Source organism: Elgaria multicarinata, chromosome 2 (assembly GCF_023053635.1).
Source record: "Elgaria multicarinata webbii isolate HBS135686 ecotype San Diego chromosome 2, rElgMul1.1.pri, whole genome shotgun sequence".
Taxonomy (NCBI): domain Eukaryota; kingdom Metazoa; phylum Chordata; class Lepidosauria; order Squamata; family Anguidae; genus Elgaria; species Elgaria multicarinata.
In genome coordinates, this window is record NC_086172.1 from 79,986,770 (window position 1) to 80,001,379 (window position 14,610).

General features: G+C 42.9%; 2 protein-coding genes across 2 annotated transcripts; both read right to left on the minus strand.

Annotated features, from left to right (window-relative positions):
• Positions 1-6,122: 6,122 nt before the first annotated feature.
• Positions 6,123-7,076, minus strand: LOC134393351 (olfactory receptor 10W1-like). Its single transcript, XM_063118380.1, has one exon. It carries the CDS (start codon positions 7,074-7,076, stop codon positions 6,123-6,125), a length of 954 nt encoding a protein of 317 aa, XP_062974450.1.
• Positions 7,077-13,050: 5,974 nt separating this feature from the next.
• LOC134393352 (olfactory receptor 10Q1-like) lies at positions 13,051-14,010 on the minus strand. The gene has a single exon (XM_063118381.1). The coding sequence runs from the start codon at positions 14,008-14,010 to the stop codon at positions 13,051-13,053; it is 960 nt and encodes a 319-aa protein (XP_062974451.1).
• Between the last annotated feature and the right edge of the window lie 600 nt (positions 14,011-14,610).

Consider the following 14,610-nt stretch of genomic DNA (forward strand, 5'->3'; position numbering starts at 1 on the left):
TCAGCCAATTGGCTTCCTGGCTGAATTCCCCACTCCGAACCCAATTCTTCTCAGCCAATCCCAGTCCAAGACTCTAAGTGCTGCACCACACACATTGATACCCAAACAATAGTGATAATGCTAGTTATTAACTGCGTGCCTAATATACAGTCGTGTGAAAAAGAAAGTACACCCTCTTGGATTTGTATGATTTTACATATCAGGACATAATAACAATCATATGTTCCTTAGCAGGTCTAAAAATTAGGTAAATACAACCTCAGATGAACAACAACACATGACATATTACACCGTGTCATGATTTTTTAACAGAAATAAAGCCAAAATGGAGAAGCCATGTGTGAAAAAGTAAGTACACCCTTACTGCTTCCATAGGAATTAAGATGCTAAGTAGCAGACAGGTGCTGCTAATCAAATGCCCGTGATTAATTGATCATCAGCAAGTATGACCACCTCTATAAAAGCCAAAGTTTTTTCAGTTTGCTGGTCTAGAGCATTTAGGTGTGTGTTAACACAATGCCAAGGAGGAAAGACATCAGCAATGATCTTAGAGAAGCAATTGCTGCTGCCCATCAATCTGGGAAGGGTTATAAGGCCATTTCCAAACAATTTAAAGTCCATCATTCTACAGTGAGAAAGATGAATCAAAAGTGGAAAACATTCAAGACAGTTGCCAATCTTCCCAGGAGAGGACGTCCCAGCAAAATCACCCCAAGGTCAGACCGTGCAATGCTCAGAGAAACTGCAAAAAGCCCAAGAGTTACATCTCAGACTCTACAGGCCTCAGTGAGCATGTTAAATGTTAAAGTTCATGACAGTACAATTAGAAAAAGACTGAACAAGTATGGTTTGTTTGGAAGAGTTGCCAGGAGAAAGCCTCTTCTCTCTAAAAAGAGAGAATATGCGCTTTTTATACTGTATTTTGTAATTGTGTTTTAAACTGTTGGGTGTTTTACTGTGGTTTTAATTTTTGTGAACCGCCCAGAGAGCTTCGGCTATTGTGCGGTATAAAAATGTAATAAATAAATAAATAAATAAATAAATAAATAAAAAGAACGTGGCAGCACGGCTTAGTTTTCCAAAGTTGCATCTGAACAAACCACAAGACTTCTGGAACGATGTCCTTTGGACAGACAAGACCAAAGTGGAGAAGTTTTTAAATCGTCATTTTTAAAGATAAAAAGATGAAACTTTGCACCATGAAAGGATTTAGGTAGAGCTTTAGCCACACCAAATTTGAAACAGATCTGTTCATCCATTGATTTTTTAGGTTTTTTTTTAAAAAAATTGAGGTTTTAAAATTATTATTTTTAAACTGTCATTTTTAAAGATAAAAAGCTGAAAGTTGGCACCATGATAGCTTTTAGGTAGAGCTTTAGCCATACCAAATTTGAAACAGATCTGGGGCCAGTAGCAAACCCTGTTAACAACAACAGCAGCTTGCAATGAGTGAAGATACAGTCAGAAAAGATATTTGAGGGAAGGGGAGAATGTAACACACAGAGTATAGCAAAAGCATCAAAGTACAGCAAAACCTACAAAAGTAGGAGTGAGTGAAGTTAATTTCAGATACATTGAATCTTTCACTTGTTCTTTATTTCAGTGATTTTAACATTAAGATGTTATGTAGAACAGATTTGTCTTAAATGTGTGCTGTAAAATCAGACATGTGACCAAGGCTATGTTTGGGTGGACACGCCCCCTTGGTACTGGACACGCCCCCTTGGGGGCAACCATGTTGTCCTCCTTTTTTGGTTTCCAAAATATGGTCACCCTACTGTATACCAAAGTATTCTAGAGTCAAATGTGAGGCCATCTGTCTGACAGCTAAAGCTTGGCCGAAATTGGGTCATGCAACAGGACAATTATCCCAAGCACACCAGCAAAAACAGAATGGCTGAAAAAGAAAAGAATCAAGGTGTTGCAATGGCCCAGTCAAAGTCCAGACCTTAAGAGAGCTGTGCATAAACAAATGCCCTCAAGCCTCAATGAACTGAAGCAACGTTGTAAAGAAGAGTGGGCCAAAATTCCCCCACAACGATGTGAGAGACTGATAAAGTCATACAGAAAACGATTACTTCAAGTTATTGTTGCTAAAGATGGTTCTACAAACTATTGATTCATAAGGCGTACTTACTTTTTCACACATGGTTTCTCCATTTTGGCTTTATTTCTGTTAAATAAATCATGACATGGTGTGTAATACCTCATGTGTTGTTGTTAATCTGAGGTTGTATTTACCTAATTTTTAGACCTGCTAAGGAACAGATTATTGTTATTATGTCCTGATATGTAAAATCATACAATTCCAAGAGGGTGTACTTTCTTTTTCACACGACTGTATATATTTAGATATTGTGTATATTCATGCCAACTCTTTTTCTATAATATAGTATCTAACAAGATTGTTTTACAGTTCCATGCGGAATGTAATTAGGAAGTGTAATTAGAAAATGTAAGAAACAAAAAGCAATTATAATCTTGGTGGAATATTCACTGCACTCACTATTCTGACTTTCCAGCTCAGTACCCTCCACCCCACCCACCCCGCCATCTTTCAGAATCAACTTTCATTTTCTCAGTCATCAAAATAGTTATTTTTTACAGAAATCATACATCTGCTGACAATCTGGTATCTTAATATATATTTTTTAAAGTAATTATTGGGTAAAAACACTTTTTTTAAAAAAAAAAAATTTCAATCACAAATGTCTTGCCGATTCTACAGGACATTCATAGAGAATGCCTGTGGGAAAGCAAATCTTCCTAGAAGAAAAATGTTGTGGCTGGCACGATTTATTCTTAGAGGGCGTGTTAGCAAGTTTCCCTCTTGAGAAATTTAAAATGAAATTGGATATGACAAACGACTCAAACCTGTCTCAATTGGGAGACACGGTCAGTTTTACCACGGATGAATCAGTACCCCATCCAGGCTGCAGAGGTCAATGTGTGCTTTGTATTTTCGCTTCTAATTTCCATTTGTGTGCTACTTAAAAACAACATTAGCTCCACTTTCATAAGGTGTGTGTGGGGGGCTTTGGACTTTTGGGGGCTTTATGTTTGAAATGTCTATGGGCATGCCCACATATGAGGATTCAGGGCACAATCATATACGTGTTTAGATAGATAGTTAAATACGGACTTTTTCCCCTGGTCTGAACATGCATAGGATTGCGCCCCAAATCTGCGTTTTCTGAATGAATGTAAACGAGAAGCCTACTTTGGCTGCAATGTATCGGTGCACTTTTTCTTCCCTATTCTGTCCTGTATTAACATTTACACATGGCTCACACAGCAGAGAGAAGTTTATTTGTTTTATAGATTTATACACTGCTGAACATATTTAAAAACATCTCTAAGCAGTTCAAATACACTAATCAATTTCTGGTATACGGCTGACACTAAATGAAAATCCCCACTGAGCATTATGGGGATATGGGAGATGAAAATGCTGGTTTGGGCCTTCATGTTTCTGATAGGGCGTGAGCTCATAGAATCATAGAAGAGTAGATTTGGAAGGGGCCTATAAGGCCATGGAGTCCAACCCCCTGCTCAATGCAGGAATCCATCCTAAGGCACACCTGACAGATCACTACAGCAAAGTACAAATAATTTACTGCTATTAGATGGAATAAAACTCTAGACACTCGGGGTTGGATCCAGATCTAGTAATTCCTAGGACAGACCAATTGAAATTAATAGTGCTTGAGTTAGTCATGAGTAACTCAAGTCCCATTTATGTCAATAGGTTTACTCTAGAAATGGTTAAATCCGGATCCAACGCAATCTGTACCTACAAGTGGGACTTGCAATCAATGTTGCTCCCTAAGAGGAGTGCTTCTGTGTTCTGCACCCTAGCCTGGAGCCTTGTAAGGAGTTTTGTTAACCTCACGGCATGCATCCCCACTCCGGTATACTTATTACTATAAGGTATCAGGGACTTGATATCATTTTACTCTAAACCCTGCTTTCCTTTTTTGTTGTGTTTTGTTTTCGGCTGCCACCCTGTGTGTCAGTGCAGCAGCCTGTGTCTCAGTAGTTCCAACCACAAACTCTCACCCCCTCTGCCAGGCTTCTGAGGCTTGTCTTGACGAAGGGTTTGCCCCAGGGTGGATTTGGAGTGCCCACAGGTCATCTACATGACGCATCCGTCATCCTGAAGCCATCCAGGGACAAGCCCCAGAAACCCCACTTAAAAAAAAATAGGGCACTTACCCCAACTTTTTTTAAGTGGAGGCGTGCCACAGCCATTGGTGCCCCCTGATTGGTCGCCATCGGCTGGAGGAGGGCCGGTTTGGGCACTGCGCGTCCCTCTCTTCCTCCCCCTCTGGCTGCCCTATTGCTTCCCCCCACCTTTTTCATTATTTTTTAAATCTGTAGATTCAAACCTTCGCATCTGCAGATTAAAAGAAATAGAGGGGGGGAGGAATGGGGCAGCCGGAGGGGGAGAAAGAGAGGAATGTGTGGTGCCCGAACCAGCTCTCTTCCCTCTGACCTCCCTCTGGCTTCCCTGTTCCTCTCCCCACTCCCATTTTTTTAAAAAAATTAATCTGTAGTTGCAAAGGTTTGCATCTACAGATTTAAAATAAAAATAAAAATGGGGAAAGGAAAGGGGCAGCCAGAGGGAGGTCAGGGGGAGCAAAGCCAGCTGCCCCCCTCCTTCCCCCTCCCTGGTGCTTGGCCCACTGGTGGCAGCAACTCTGCATTGGTGCTCCTTCCCATGCAGATGCTGGGAAGGAGCGCCAATGCAGGAGCCTGAGGCCTCATGGTGCCGAAGCAGTGCTGTCAAGACAAGGGCCTGGGGTTTTTCTTAGATCCCGCACCTCCCCTTCTAGAAGCTCAATTGCCATCAGTGCACTATAAGCTCTCATGTTCTCCTCAGGCAGTTTCGGAGGTTTGAAAAAACTGTTTACTTTTAATTTACAAACGTCTCTGCTTTCCCAAACCTAGGGAGACAGACAGTTAAGCATGTTTTTAGGTGGCTCTGTTTCACTTCCTGATTGGTACTCAATCACCCACATTTGCTAATAGAGGAAATGATTCCAACCTTACCTAGAGACAAGATCTTGTCAACGTTCAAATGGACACAGGATGGCCTTTTTTATTTGTCTTCTATTTGGCTAGAGGTGTTATGACAAGACTAAGGTCTTCTTCTGCAATGGAAAGGATCTCACCTTGTGCATCTTGCTTGATTAAAGCAAGAGCTTTGCTCCAAAACAAGGCATGTTAAGTCTTTCCTCTTATAGAAGAAAGGCATGTAGTGATAGAAACATGTTAACAAATCTCCACCTTCAAGTGCCAGGGGGATACCCAATGTGGACATGTTAAAGGAGCTGACTTTAAACCCGTGGGATGTACTTGTTTTCCCTTAATAATTACATTTAAAGAAAATAAAGCATTGCTAAGAGGAAAAACATATTTGGCTGGAGATAGATTATAGTTGTTACTTTTGGAGTACACATACACTTATTTTGTTCCATTGCCATCCCCAATGGTCAAACAGGTTTTTCTAGTGGACAAAACCCTGTCTGCCAGAAGCAATAATAGGATAAATGAAAATTCATAAGAGGTTTTATGTGCATTTCTCCTAATACAATCATACATTTCTTTGCATTCAATTTTTGCCTGATTCACAATTTTCCAAGCAATTTTCTTAAAACAATGCATTTTTTAAAGTTACTTTCCCTAATATATGGTTCTTTATGTAAAGGCTTTTGGTGGAAGAGCACTATTGCAAAATTCAAAGTAGTGCGAATTTTGAAGGATAACTGCCCCATTCCAGAAATGAGCATTTCCGCCTCTTTGGGGGATTGTCCTGGAAGTGCTAAATTGTTGTTCTATAAGCAGTAGGGGGCATTTGTGGAATGGAATTAGTGTGGCTGGCCACATAGTGGCCAGCTCCATGACCAGACGAACAGCACTGGATTCCGCCCCAGTAGTTTCCTCATAATATACAGTTCCACCTTAAGATATTGCTCCAATTTACCTACCTGAACTGCAGAAATAAAAGTGTTTAGTCCAGTTGAGACAACACACATTGGTTCCTGACTAATTCCTAGGAGCCATTTCCCTGTGCAAGAGGTCAGCTGTGTTTGTAACCTACACCCTGCCAGGTATGATGATCAGTGGCATTCAGGTTGCCTTTGGAAGATGCGGTTGCTGATGACTTTCCTCAGGGCTGCTTTCACCTCTCTGTTCCTCAGACTATAGATGATGGGGTTGAGCAGTGGTGTGCCCAGGGTGTACACCATTGATAGCATCTGGTCCTGCTTTGGGGAAAAGCTGCTGCTCGGGCGTAAGTACATGAAGCTGCAGCAACCATACTGCAGGGCCACCACCGCTAAGTGGGAGGAGCAAGTGGAGATGGTTTTTCGGCGGCCGGCGGTTGAATGGATCTGCAGCACTGCAACAGCGATGAAAAGGTAAGAGATGCAGATCAATACCAAGGGCACAGCAATGGCCGTTATCCCTGTAAGGAACACCCCAACATCACTGAGCGTGGTATTGTTACTGGCGAGCTGTGCTACGGGTGGCACATCGCAGAAGAAGTGTTCGATTCCATGCCCGTCACAGAAGGGGAGGTGGAAGACCAGCCACACCAGCAAGAAGGAAATCAGGAAACCACTCAGCAATGCGGCAGCCACTAGCTGAACACACAGCTGCTGTGTCATGATGACGGTGTAGCGCAAGGGCTTGCAAATGGCCACATAGCGGTCATATGCCATGATAGCCAGCAAGAAGCAATCGGTGCTACCCAGTCCGATAAAAAAGAACATCTGAGCACAGCAGCTCCTAAAAGTGATGACCTTCCTTTCCTGTAGACTGGTTACCAGGATCTGCGGGACTACAACTGCTGTATAGCAGAGCTCAACCACAGAGAGGGTCACCAGGAAGAAGTACATGGGAGTGTGCAGGTGAGGGTCTCCCCAGATAGCTACTACAATGAGCAAGTTACCTGTGATGATGGTTGCATAGGTCATGCTGACACCCAGGAAAAGTAAGACCTGATGCTCTGGTTGGGTAGGAAAAGCCAACAACATGAAGTCCAGCATTGCGGTGCAGTTCTCCTGGAGCATCCAACTAGCCCCCACCTTACGGGGTCATCGGGATGAGAAATAAGAGGATATCGATGATAAAACCAGAATCTACATGGCATTGAATATATGACATTTTACAAAGTTCTGATTTGAATAGAAACACACTGTATGAAGGGATGATGTGTGTATGGGAGTGGGAAATGTCAAAAGGTTCAGAAATTCATGCCAAGCTAAAATGATATCATTCATATCCTCACATCATCCTTTTTTGGTGATTTGATAACACATCCTTCAAGTTTAGGAGTTTAATGGGATCCCCCCCCCCATTTTGAGTACTCGGTTTCTAGCTCTCATTTAAGAGAAAAACCTGATTGCATGCCTGCAATCCATGTCCTAAATATTCATAATCTAGAAATCAAGTCATGAGAATTCCAAGTACATATTATTTCATCTTATTATTTCCAGTTCAATGTCATTTCATGAATTTTTGAAGAGCTGGCATTTGAGATTTTGAAAACACCGATCAATCAGAATAGACGCTAACCAAGTGATTTTTAATTATAAATTACATTTCCATTCTTCTTATGGTAGAGATCTAGATGCCCAGTTTTCCAAATAATTCACAGTTTCAGCAGAAATGCAGTATCAAATACTTCATAAGATCAAAGTGCATCCACATTATTTTTCCTTGCTGAAAAGAATCTGATGGACCAAACCATGATTTTACTCTACGTAAGTGGAATGTCTATACGTATAGGCATTTGCTTATTCGTGGTCTTACTGCCCTTTTTATTTTTTCATTTCTGGATGTAAAAGGCCTGAGACACAGAGAAGGCATTCTCTGACAAAATGTAGAAATAGGGTGTTATGGAGCAAAATCCATTCCTAGCCCTGATTTATTAATGTGATAGAAGGATATAAAACAACAAAAACAAGCTTCAGAGAGAAGATTTGGGTGATGGATGTTGAGTTAGGATTTGCTTGCAAACCAACCGAGAGCTAACCAGATATAAAAACTTACAAACCTTACTAGACTGCTGTGATGTATGCAATAAGAAGCATTTGTTAAATATCTTGGCTTTAGAGCCAGAATGCACCAAAATGGCTCATAGCCAAAGTGCTCAGAATATCATTAATGACAAAACCTAGACTAAGATACATTTCAAAACAGCGCTATACATTCCTAGGGTGATCTGAAAAGAGGCTCCCTAAGCAGCAATTTGAAAAAATAGAGGGGGGAACGGTGGGCAGACTTCAGGTTTACAGGATCTACTTCGTTGTTGTTGGTTTGCTATAACTGCGTGGTCCACTAACTGAACCCTAGTGAAAAATAATGGCTTAGGGGCCAGATGTAAATTTAGAATTAAAGAACAGTGTATCTCTGAGCACATGCTGAGCCCAGGAATTTGTTTTCAGTAACAGAACTAAGCTCAACGTTCTTTTACCCATAAACACTTTCCTGGGGTGCTTCCAGACAGAGAGCTCCTAGGGTTGAATCCATACTATTCAGTAGTGCCATTTTGCCAGCACAAAGCTTCTAGTGCTTGTGGAAACCCCATTTTTACTCTTCTACAAATGTCAAATCTAATACTTTGATTTCACTTCCACAAGCCATTAGCCAAGCAGTTGGACAGGGCATTATGCAAGCTCTTGCACAAGGGTACCACACAAATGATTTCACAAACTATTTTATGGACGAGGTGGTGTGATTGTACAGTAAAAGCCTCATCTGGAAGCACTCCTGATTGTCCGGAACATTCTTCATTGTAACAGTGTGAGTTAAGGTGGAGGAGCCTTTGTCATTTTTTGCTATTGTTTAACAGTTGTTGATTTCTGACTCCCAATTGTTTAACAATTGTTCAACTGTTAAACAAATGGGAGACAGAAATCCTTGCTGAACTATTGCAAATCACCCAAATATCTACCAGTAGCTTCCAATCTCCCTTCTACCCGTAAAAGACAAGATGCTGCTCAAAACTAGCTTACATGACCTTCTCTGTAGGTTTAGGGAATGAGAGTTAGTATCATAACATTTGCATGTGAAATGTCATAGAAGCCAGGCAGCCAGTATCCCATGCAGATTATGCATTTCTGTAAAGTCGGAAGAATGTGGAATTACTGCAAAATTCACAACTCACCGCAAAATGACAAACTGGAGGTCCTGGTGTTTTCGTACTGGTTTCTGGTTTTTTAAAATTATTATTATTTATTTGAATTGCTAAGATGAGAAGCTTGCTATGCTGTGCACTATATCAGGATGAGAGATGGAAGGAAGTTTTCTTGTGAAAGGTGCTGTACAGAAGACTAGAATAGCCAGCATCATAATCCCTTGTTGGACAAAGTGTATTTATTTGCTTCAGAATAGATGTAACCTTCTGCCTTTGATTGCTGTAGATCTCCGGAAGATACAAGCATAGCTTTCCTATCATGTCCTTCATGAAACCCCCAGAGGGAACCTGTTTAATATATGTAGTTTGTGACACATGAGATCTAGCCCACTTACCTTCGGGGACTACCCAGAAGGTTTCCTTCTCAGTCCAGAGAGCTGTTCTAATATTTTAATTACACACACACACACACACACACAAAACACGGTTGTGTGTGCCACCAAGTGAGCCACCAAAGCTTGCTAATTATAACCTCTATATACAACTGTGTCTAAGATCACGGACACTTTCCATTTCACGTGGAATGTGATATGCTATTTAATAACTGCTCTTTGAATGGTGGAAGGGTGAGAAGGTGGTCTCCCAAATGTTATGGTCTCCCAAAGGTGAACCAATATGGAGTGGCAAAATGGATTTTGAAAAGCATTCTTCAGGGCTGGGAAACGTATGGCCTTCTAGATGGTGCTGAATTCCAATATTCATCATCCCTGACCACTGTCATGTTGGCTGGGGCTGATGGGACCAGGAATCCAACAATATATGGAGGGCTGCAAGTTCCCCAGCCCTGCATAATTGCTCAAGATGACCTTTCTCCTAGCAAAACCTGTACTTACCATCTTTGACTCTGGAAAGAGGGTGTTAATGTAACCCTCTGCCGCCTGTGCAGGGATTGGTGTGCTTGGACATATCTGAAGCAATTGTGGGGGTTAGATTCTCTTGTGTTCTGTTGGACCTGTTTCCGAAAGCTCTCCTCCTGCTTGCTAGGGACAGCATTTATATTAGAAACCGCTCCCTTAATTTTTGTGACATATAGTGATAGAGTCTCACTGGTTAGGGCGTTTTGAGGGGGGGCAATATAAATGTCAAATTAGGTTTAGTCAAGAGGCACCATTGGAGTCCTTCATCATGAACTCCATGCACACAAGGCGATCCCAAAACATGTCATTTAGGAAACCCTCAGAATGGCAATGTTGAGAGAGATGACAGGGCTCAGCAATATAAGCAGCAGTACCTCCACCACCATAGTGCTGGACACACACACACACACACACACACACACACACACACCCCTAATTCACCAAGCCACTTTGAAAAAGTTTGTCTTGATTATACTATTTTTGTAGTACAGGAAAGGATGTGCATCTGTCTACTGTTATCAATTATATCGACCTCCCCGCATTGTCATCGTCCCCTGTTTATCTGTAAATGCGAAGCTACGCATCTAGAGATTAAAAAAACAACAACCCAAAAAAGGTTGCCCCCCACCGAGCGCCTGTGCAATGTCCAGTGGCGGGCATGGGCTTGGGTGCACGGCTACAGGGGGCAGCAGCAGGCCTTTCACACAAAACCCGCACTTGCGCTTCTTCCCATGCAGATAATGGGAAGGAGCGCCAATGCGGGAGTTCGAGGCCTCGGGGTGCAGACGTGATGCTGTCAAGACATGGCCTGTATCTCTCATGCTTTGCCTCGGCTGTCCCCTGGCTGCACTGAATACATAGCACATCTGTCAGTATGCAATTCAGGCCTAGTGCTGCCACCTTTTGAACCAGAGAGGGGCCCACGTTCTCACCCCTTGCCATTGCCAAGTGGAGAACACAGGGAAAGACAGGAGAAGGGGAGCCAATCAGCCATTCAGGCATAGTGCCGCCGCCTCCGCAGGCATCGATCAGTGACAGAGGCAGGACGCTAGAATTTGGAGTTAGGCATCCTTTATGGATCATTCATTTCGTCACATGAACCAGTGGCTCTTTGCGTGTGTGTGTGTGTGTGTGTGTGTGTGTGGATTAAGTCCTAATGAGGGCTTCCACAATCAGATGCCCTCTAGATGTGTTGGACTTCATCTCCCATCAACCCCAGCTAGCATGGCCAATAGTCAGGAATGCTGGGAGTTGTAATCTAAAACTTCTGGAGGATATCAGGTTGGAGAAGGCAATTCTAAGGATCAGTCTGAGGGCACATGATGCACCAACCTTGCTGAAGCTAAGTATTTTGGATCTAGTCGGGGCCTGAATGGGAGATCGGCTGAGAACTCTCCCCTGTTGCCACCTTCAGTTCTATGATGAGGAAAGGTAAGATATAAATGTACTAAATAAAGCAGCCTTCCACCCACCCACCCACCACAGCTGGGGCCCTTCAGATGTTTTGAACTACAACTCCAAATGGGCTAAAATTCCCATCATCCCTGGCTAGCATAGCCAATGGCCATGTTGGTTGGGGGGGATGTTGGAGGTTGCTGTCCAATATATCTGGAGGGTGCCAGGTTAGGGAAGGCTGAAACTGAGAGCGATAGAGGTTAAAGGCTAAACTAATCCTCTTGACCAGGTAAAAAAGAGGGCAAGGCTCCTGCAGCTTTAACTGTTGTGATGAAGAGGGAATTTCACCAGGTGCTGCATGTATACCAATGGCACCTGCTGAAATTCCCTTTTCTGCACATCTGTTAAACATACAGAATCCTCCTTTTCATATGGTCACCCTAGAAGTTACAAATGCATGGATGATGGTGTCAACACCCTTCTCCACCCTTCTTCTCCAAGAGATGTCCACAGCTCATGCAACAGATTTAATTGATAGAAGATGTCCCAGTTCACAGCCATCACCTGACCCTCCAGGCCCAGCATTGATCTGTAGGCACTCCCAACAGAGTGTTCCAACACCAGGGGTGGGTAACCTTCACACCCTTGAGTGCCATATGTGGATAAGAGCCAATGGATAGTTAGGCCTGGGCCTCTCCCACTCCTGCACGCACACACACACACACACACACATACACACAAACACACAGATAGCCTTCCAACAACTTACTTCCTCAGATACAGCCTCTCCTTCCCTCCTTGACAGTCACTGTCACCCCAACTCTGCCTCCCAGACAAGAGTTGGCTGTTTAGCCCAAACTACACCTTCTCTCAAGAATAACTTTTTTGGAGGGAGAAACCACAGAGTACAGACAGCTAGAGCATCCTTCACCACTCTAGCCAGCTGTATTTCATGTTTTTCTCTCTCAAGAATGTCATTCTTGAGAAAAACAAAATAAAACAGAAAAGAACCAGCTAGCTGCTCTAGCCCATCTTTCAAAGAGAGAAATGAAAGAGTTTGGTGAGTTAAAGTGGGAAAGGGGTTCATTTAAAGCCCCAGAGGTACATAAAGAGATATGTGAGGAGAGGAATAGGGGGAAGGGCATCCGAGAGGTGCAGGAGAGACCCCCGATGGCTGAGGGTTGCCCAAATGTACAATAAGCTAAAAACAACCCCATTGGCCACAGGTAAAATCACACTTCCTAAAATCACACTCACCAACGTTATCTCCGTCTTATCTGAATTAAACATCCTCCATTTCACCACTGCTTGCTTCCAAACAATGACTTAGCATAAAGACATAAGAAATCCCACAGGGTCTGCTGGAGTGGGTGAGCAGTATGAATGACTGGGAACTATCAACCACCAACCTGAGTAGGGTAGATACATGAGCACTAGCCACTGCTGTTGGGGAGCTACTGAGAACTGACATAGTCCCTACATGGCCCCCCACATCAAGTCCTTTTTATTAGTCATGGGAGAAAGTGAAGTGGAATATCACCATGTAAAAACAAGACTAAGTAATCTTGACCATGCCATAAATTTATCAGGGAATCATGGCTGAGACTCAGTAGTCCTCCCCATGGCCTTCTTTAGAGCCTGCTTGACATCCTTGTTCCTCAGGCTGTAGATGAGGGGGTTCAACAGCGGAGTGACAAACGTGTATATGAGAGCAAGTTGTCGGTCCTCATCCTCTGAAGAACTTGACTTGGGACGCAGGTAGACCAGGCTGCAGCAGCCATACTGTAGGATCACCACTGTCAAGTGGGAGGAGCAGGTGGAGAAGGCCTGGTGCCGTCCAGACGTGGAGTGGATCTTTAGGATGGCAGCCACAATGTAGACGTAGGAGATGCATATTAGAAGGAAGGGGATAGTCAGCACTATGACCCCAACGCTGAAGAGCACGGTCTGATGGAGATGGGTGTCAGCACAAGCCAGCCGCAACACAGGAGGCACATCACATAGGAAATGGTTGATTTGGGGCTGGTGACCACAGAAAGGCAAGGTGAAGATCAGGACAGTCAGCTCCAGTGACAGCACAAGGGCAAGGATTAATGAGCCCACCACCAGCCATGTGCATATCTGCCAAGTCATGATGACGGTGTAGCGAAGTGGGTGACAGATGGCTACGTAACGGTCATATGCCATGACAGCCAACAGGAAACAATCAGTGCTGCCTAGTGCCACAAAGAAGAACATCTGGATGCCACAGTTTGCAAATGGGATTGTTCTGTGGATGTCTAGAACACCAGCCAGCATTTGAGGCACTACTGCGGTGGTGTAACAGATCTCCAAAAAGGAGAGGTTGCCCAGGAAAAAATACATGGGGGTACGCAGGGAACGGTCAGTGCAGACAACCCAAATGATGGAGAAATTGCCAAAGAGGATTGTGAGATAGAGCAGAAGGAAGAACGTGAAGAGTAGGTGCTGTATCTCGGGAATGGTGGAGAACGGCCGGAAGATGAACTCATAGGCACTGGGTTGGTTGGACTGGTTTGTGAATGCCAGGGACATCTCATCTGTCACTCTATGAAATAAACAAAGCAATAAACACTGATATATTATTCATGTTTGTATATATGTGGTAAGTTCAATGGACTGTGTGATAATCAAACTGAGATATTTGGAATCTTGAGTGTGAGCCCTAGTCTTTTCATTTCCCATCCCATACATTTATTTATTTAATACTTTTTTTTACTGCTATCTATATCCAAAAGTATCTGTAATTTGGATTGTAAATGTAGGAATCCCTTGGGACACAGACTGTAACATTTTTCAATTCTGTTTAAGATCTATCACATAAGTGGCACTGAATAAATATAAAATAGTTCTTGTATTTTTAAAACATCAATTATAAGCATCTAATCTGTGTTTTGCACTCCAGCATACTTTAAAAACATATGCCAGTGCAAATCACCCCTTATAGTTTATAAGCAGGAGATGAAAAACTAAAGCTTTGTCTAAGAGCTTCTCTACATGATTGATTTGTTGCACGCTCATGATTGTTCACTTACAGAAGTTTTGGGGTCTTTTTCATGATGTTGTCATCTGCTGGTGCCTCCCCCACCATTTTCAAGACATTTTATAAAACCCTGAAAATTATGTAATAAATCA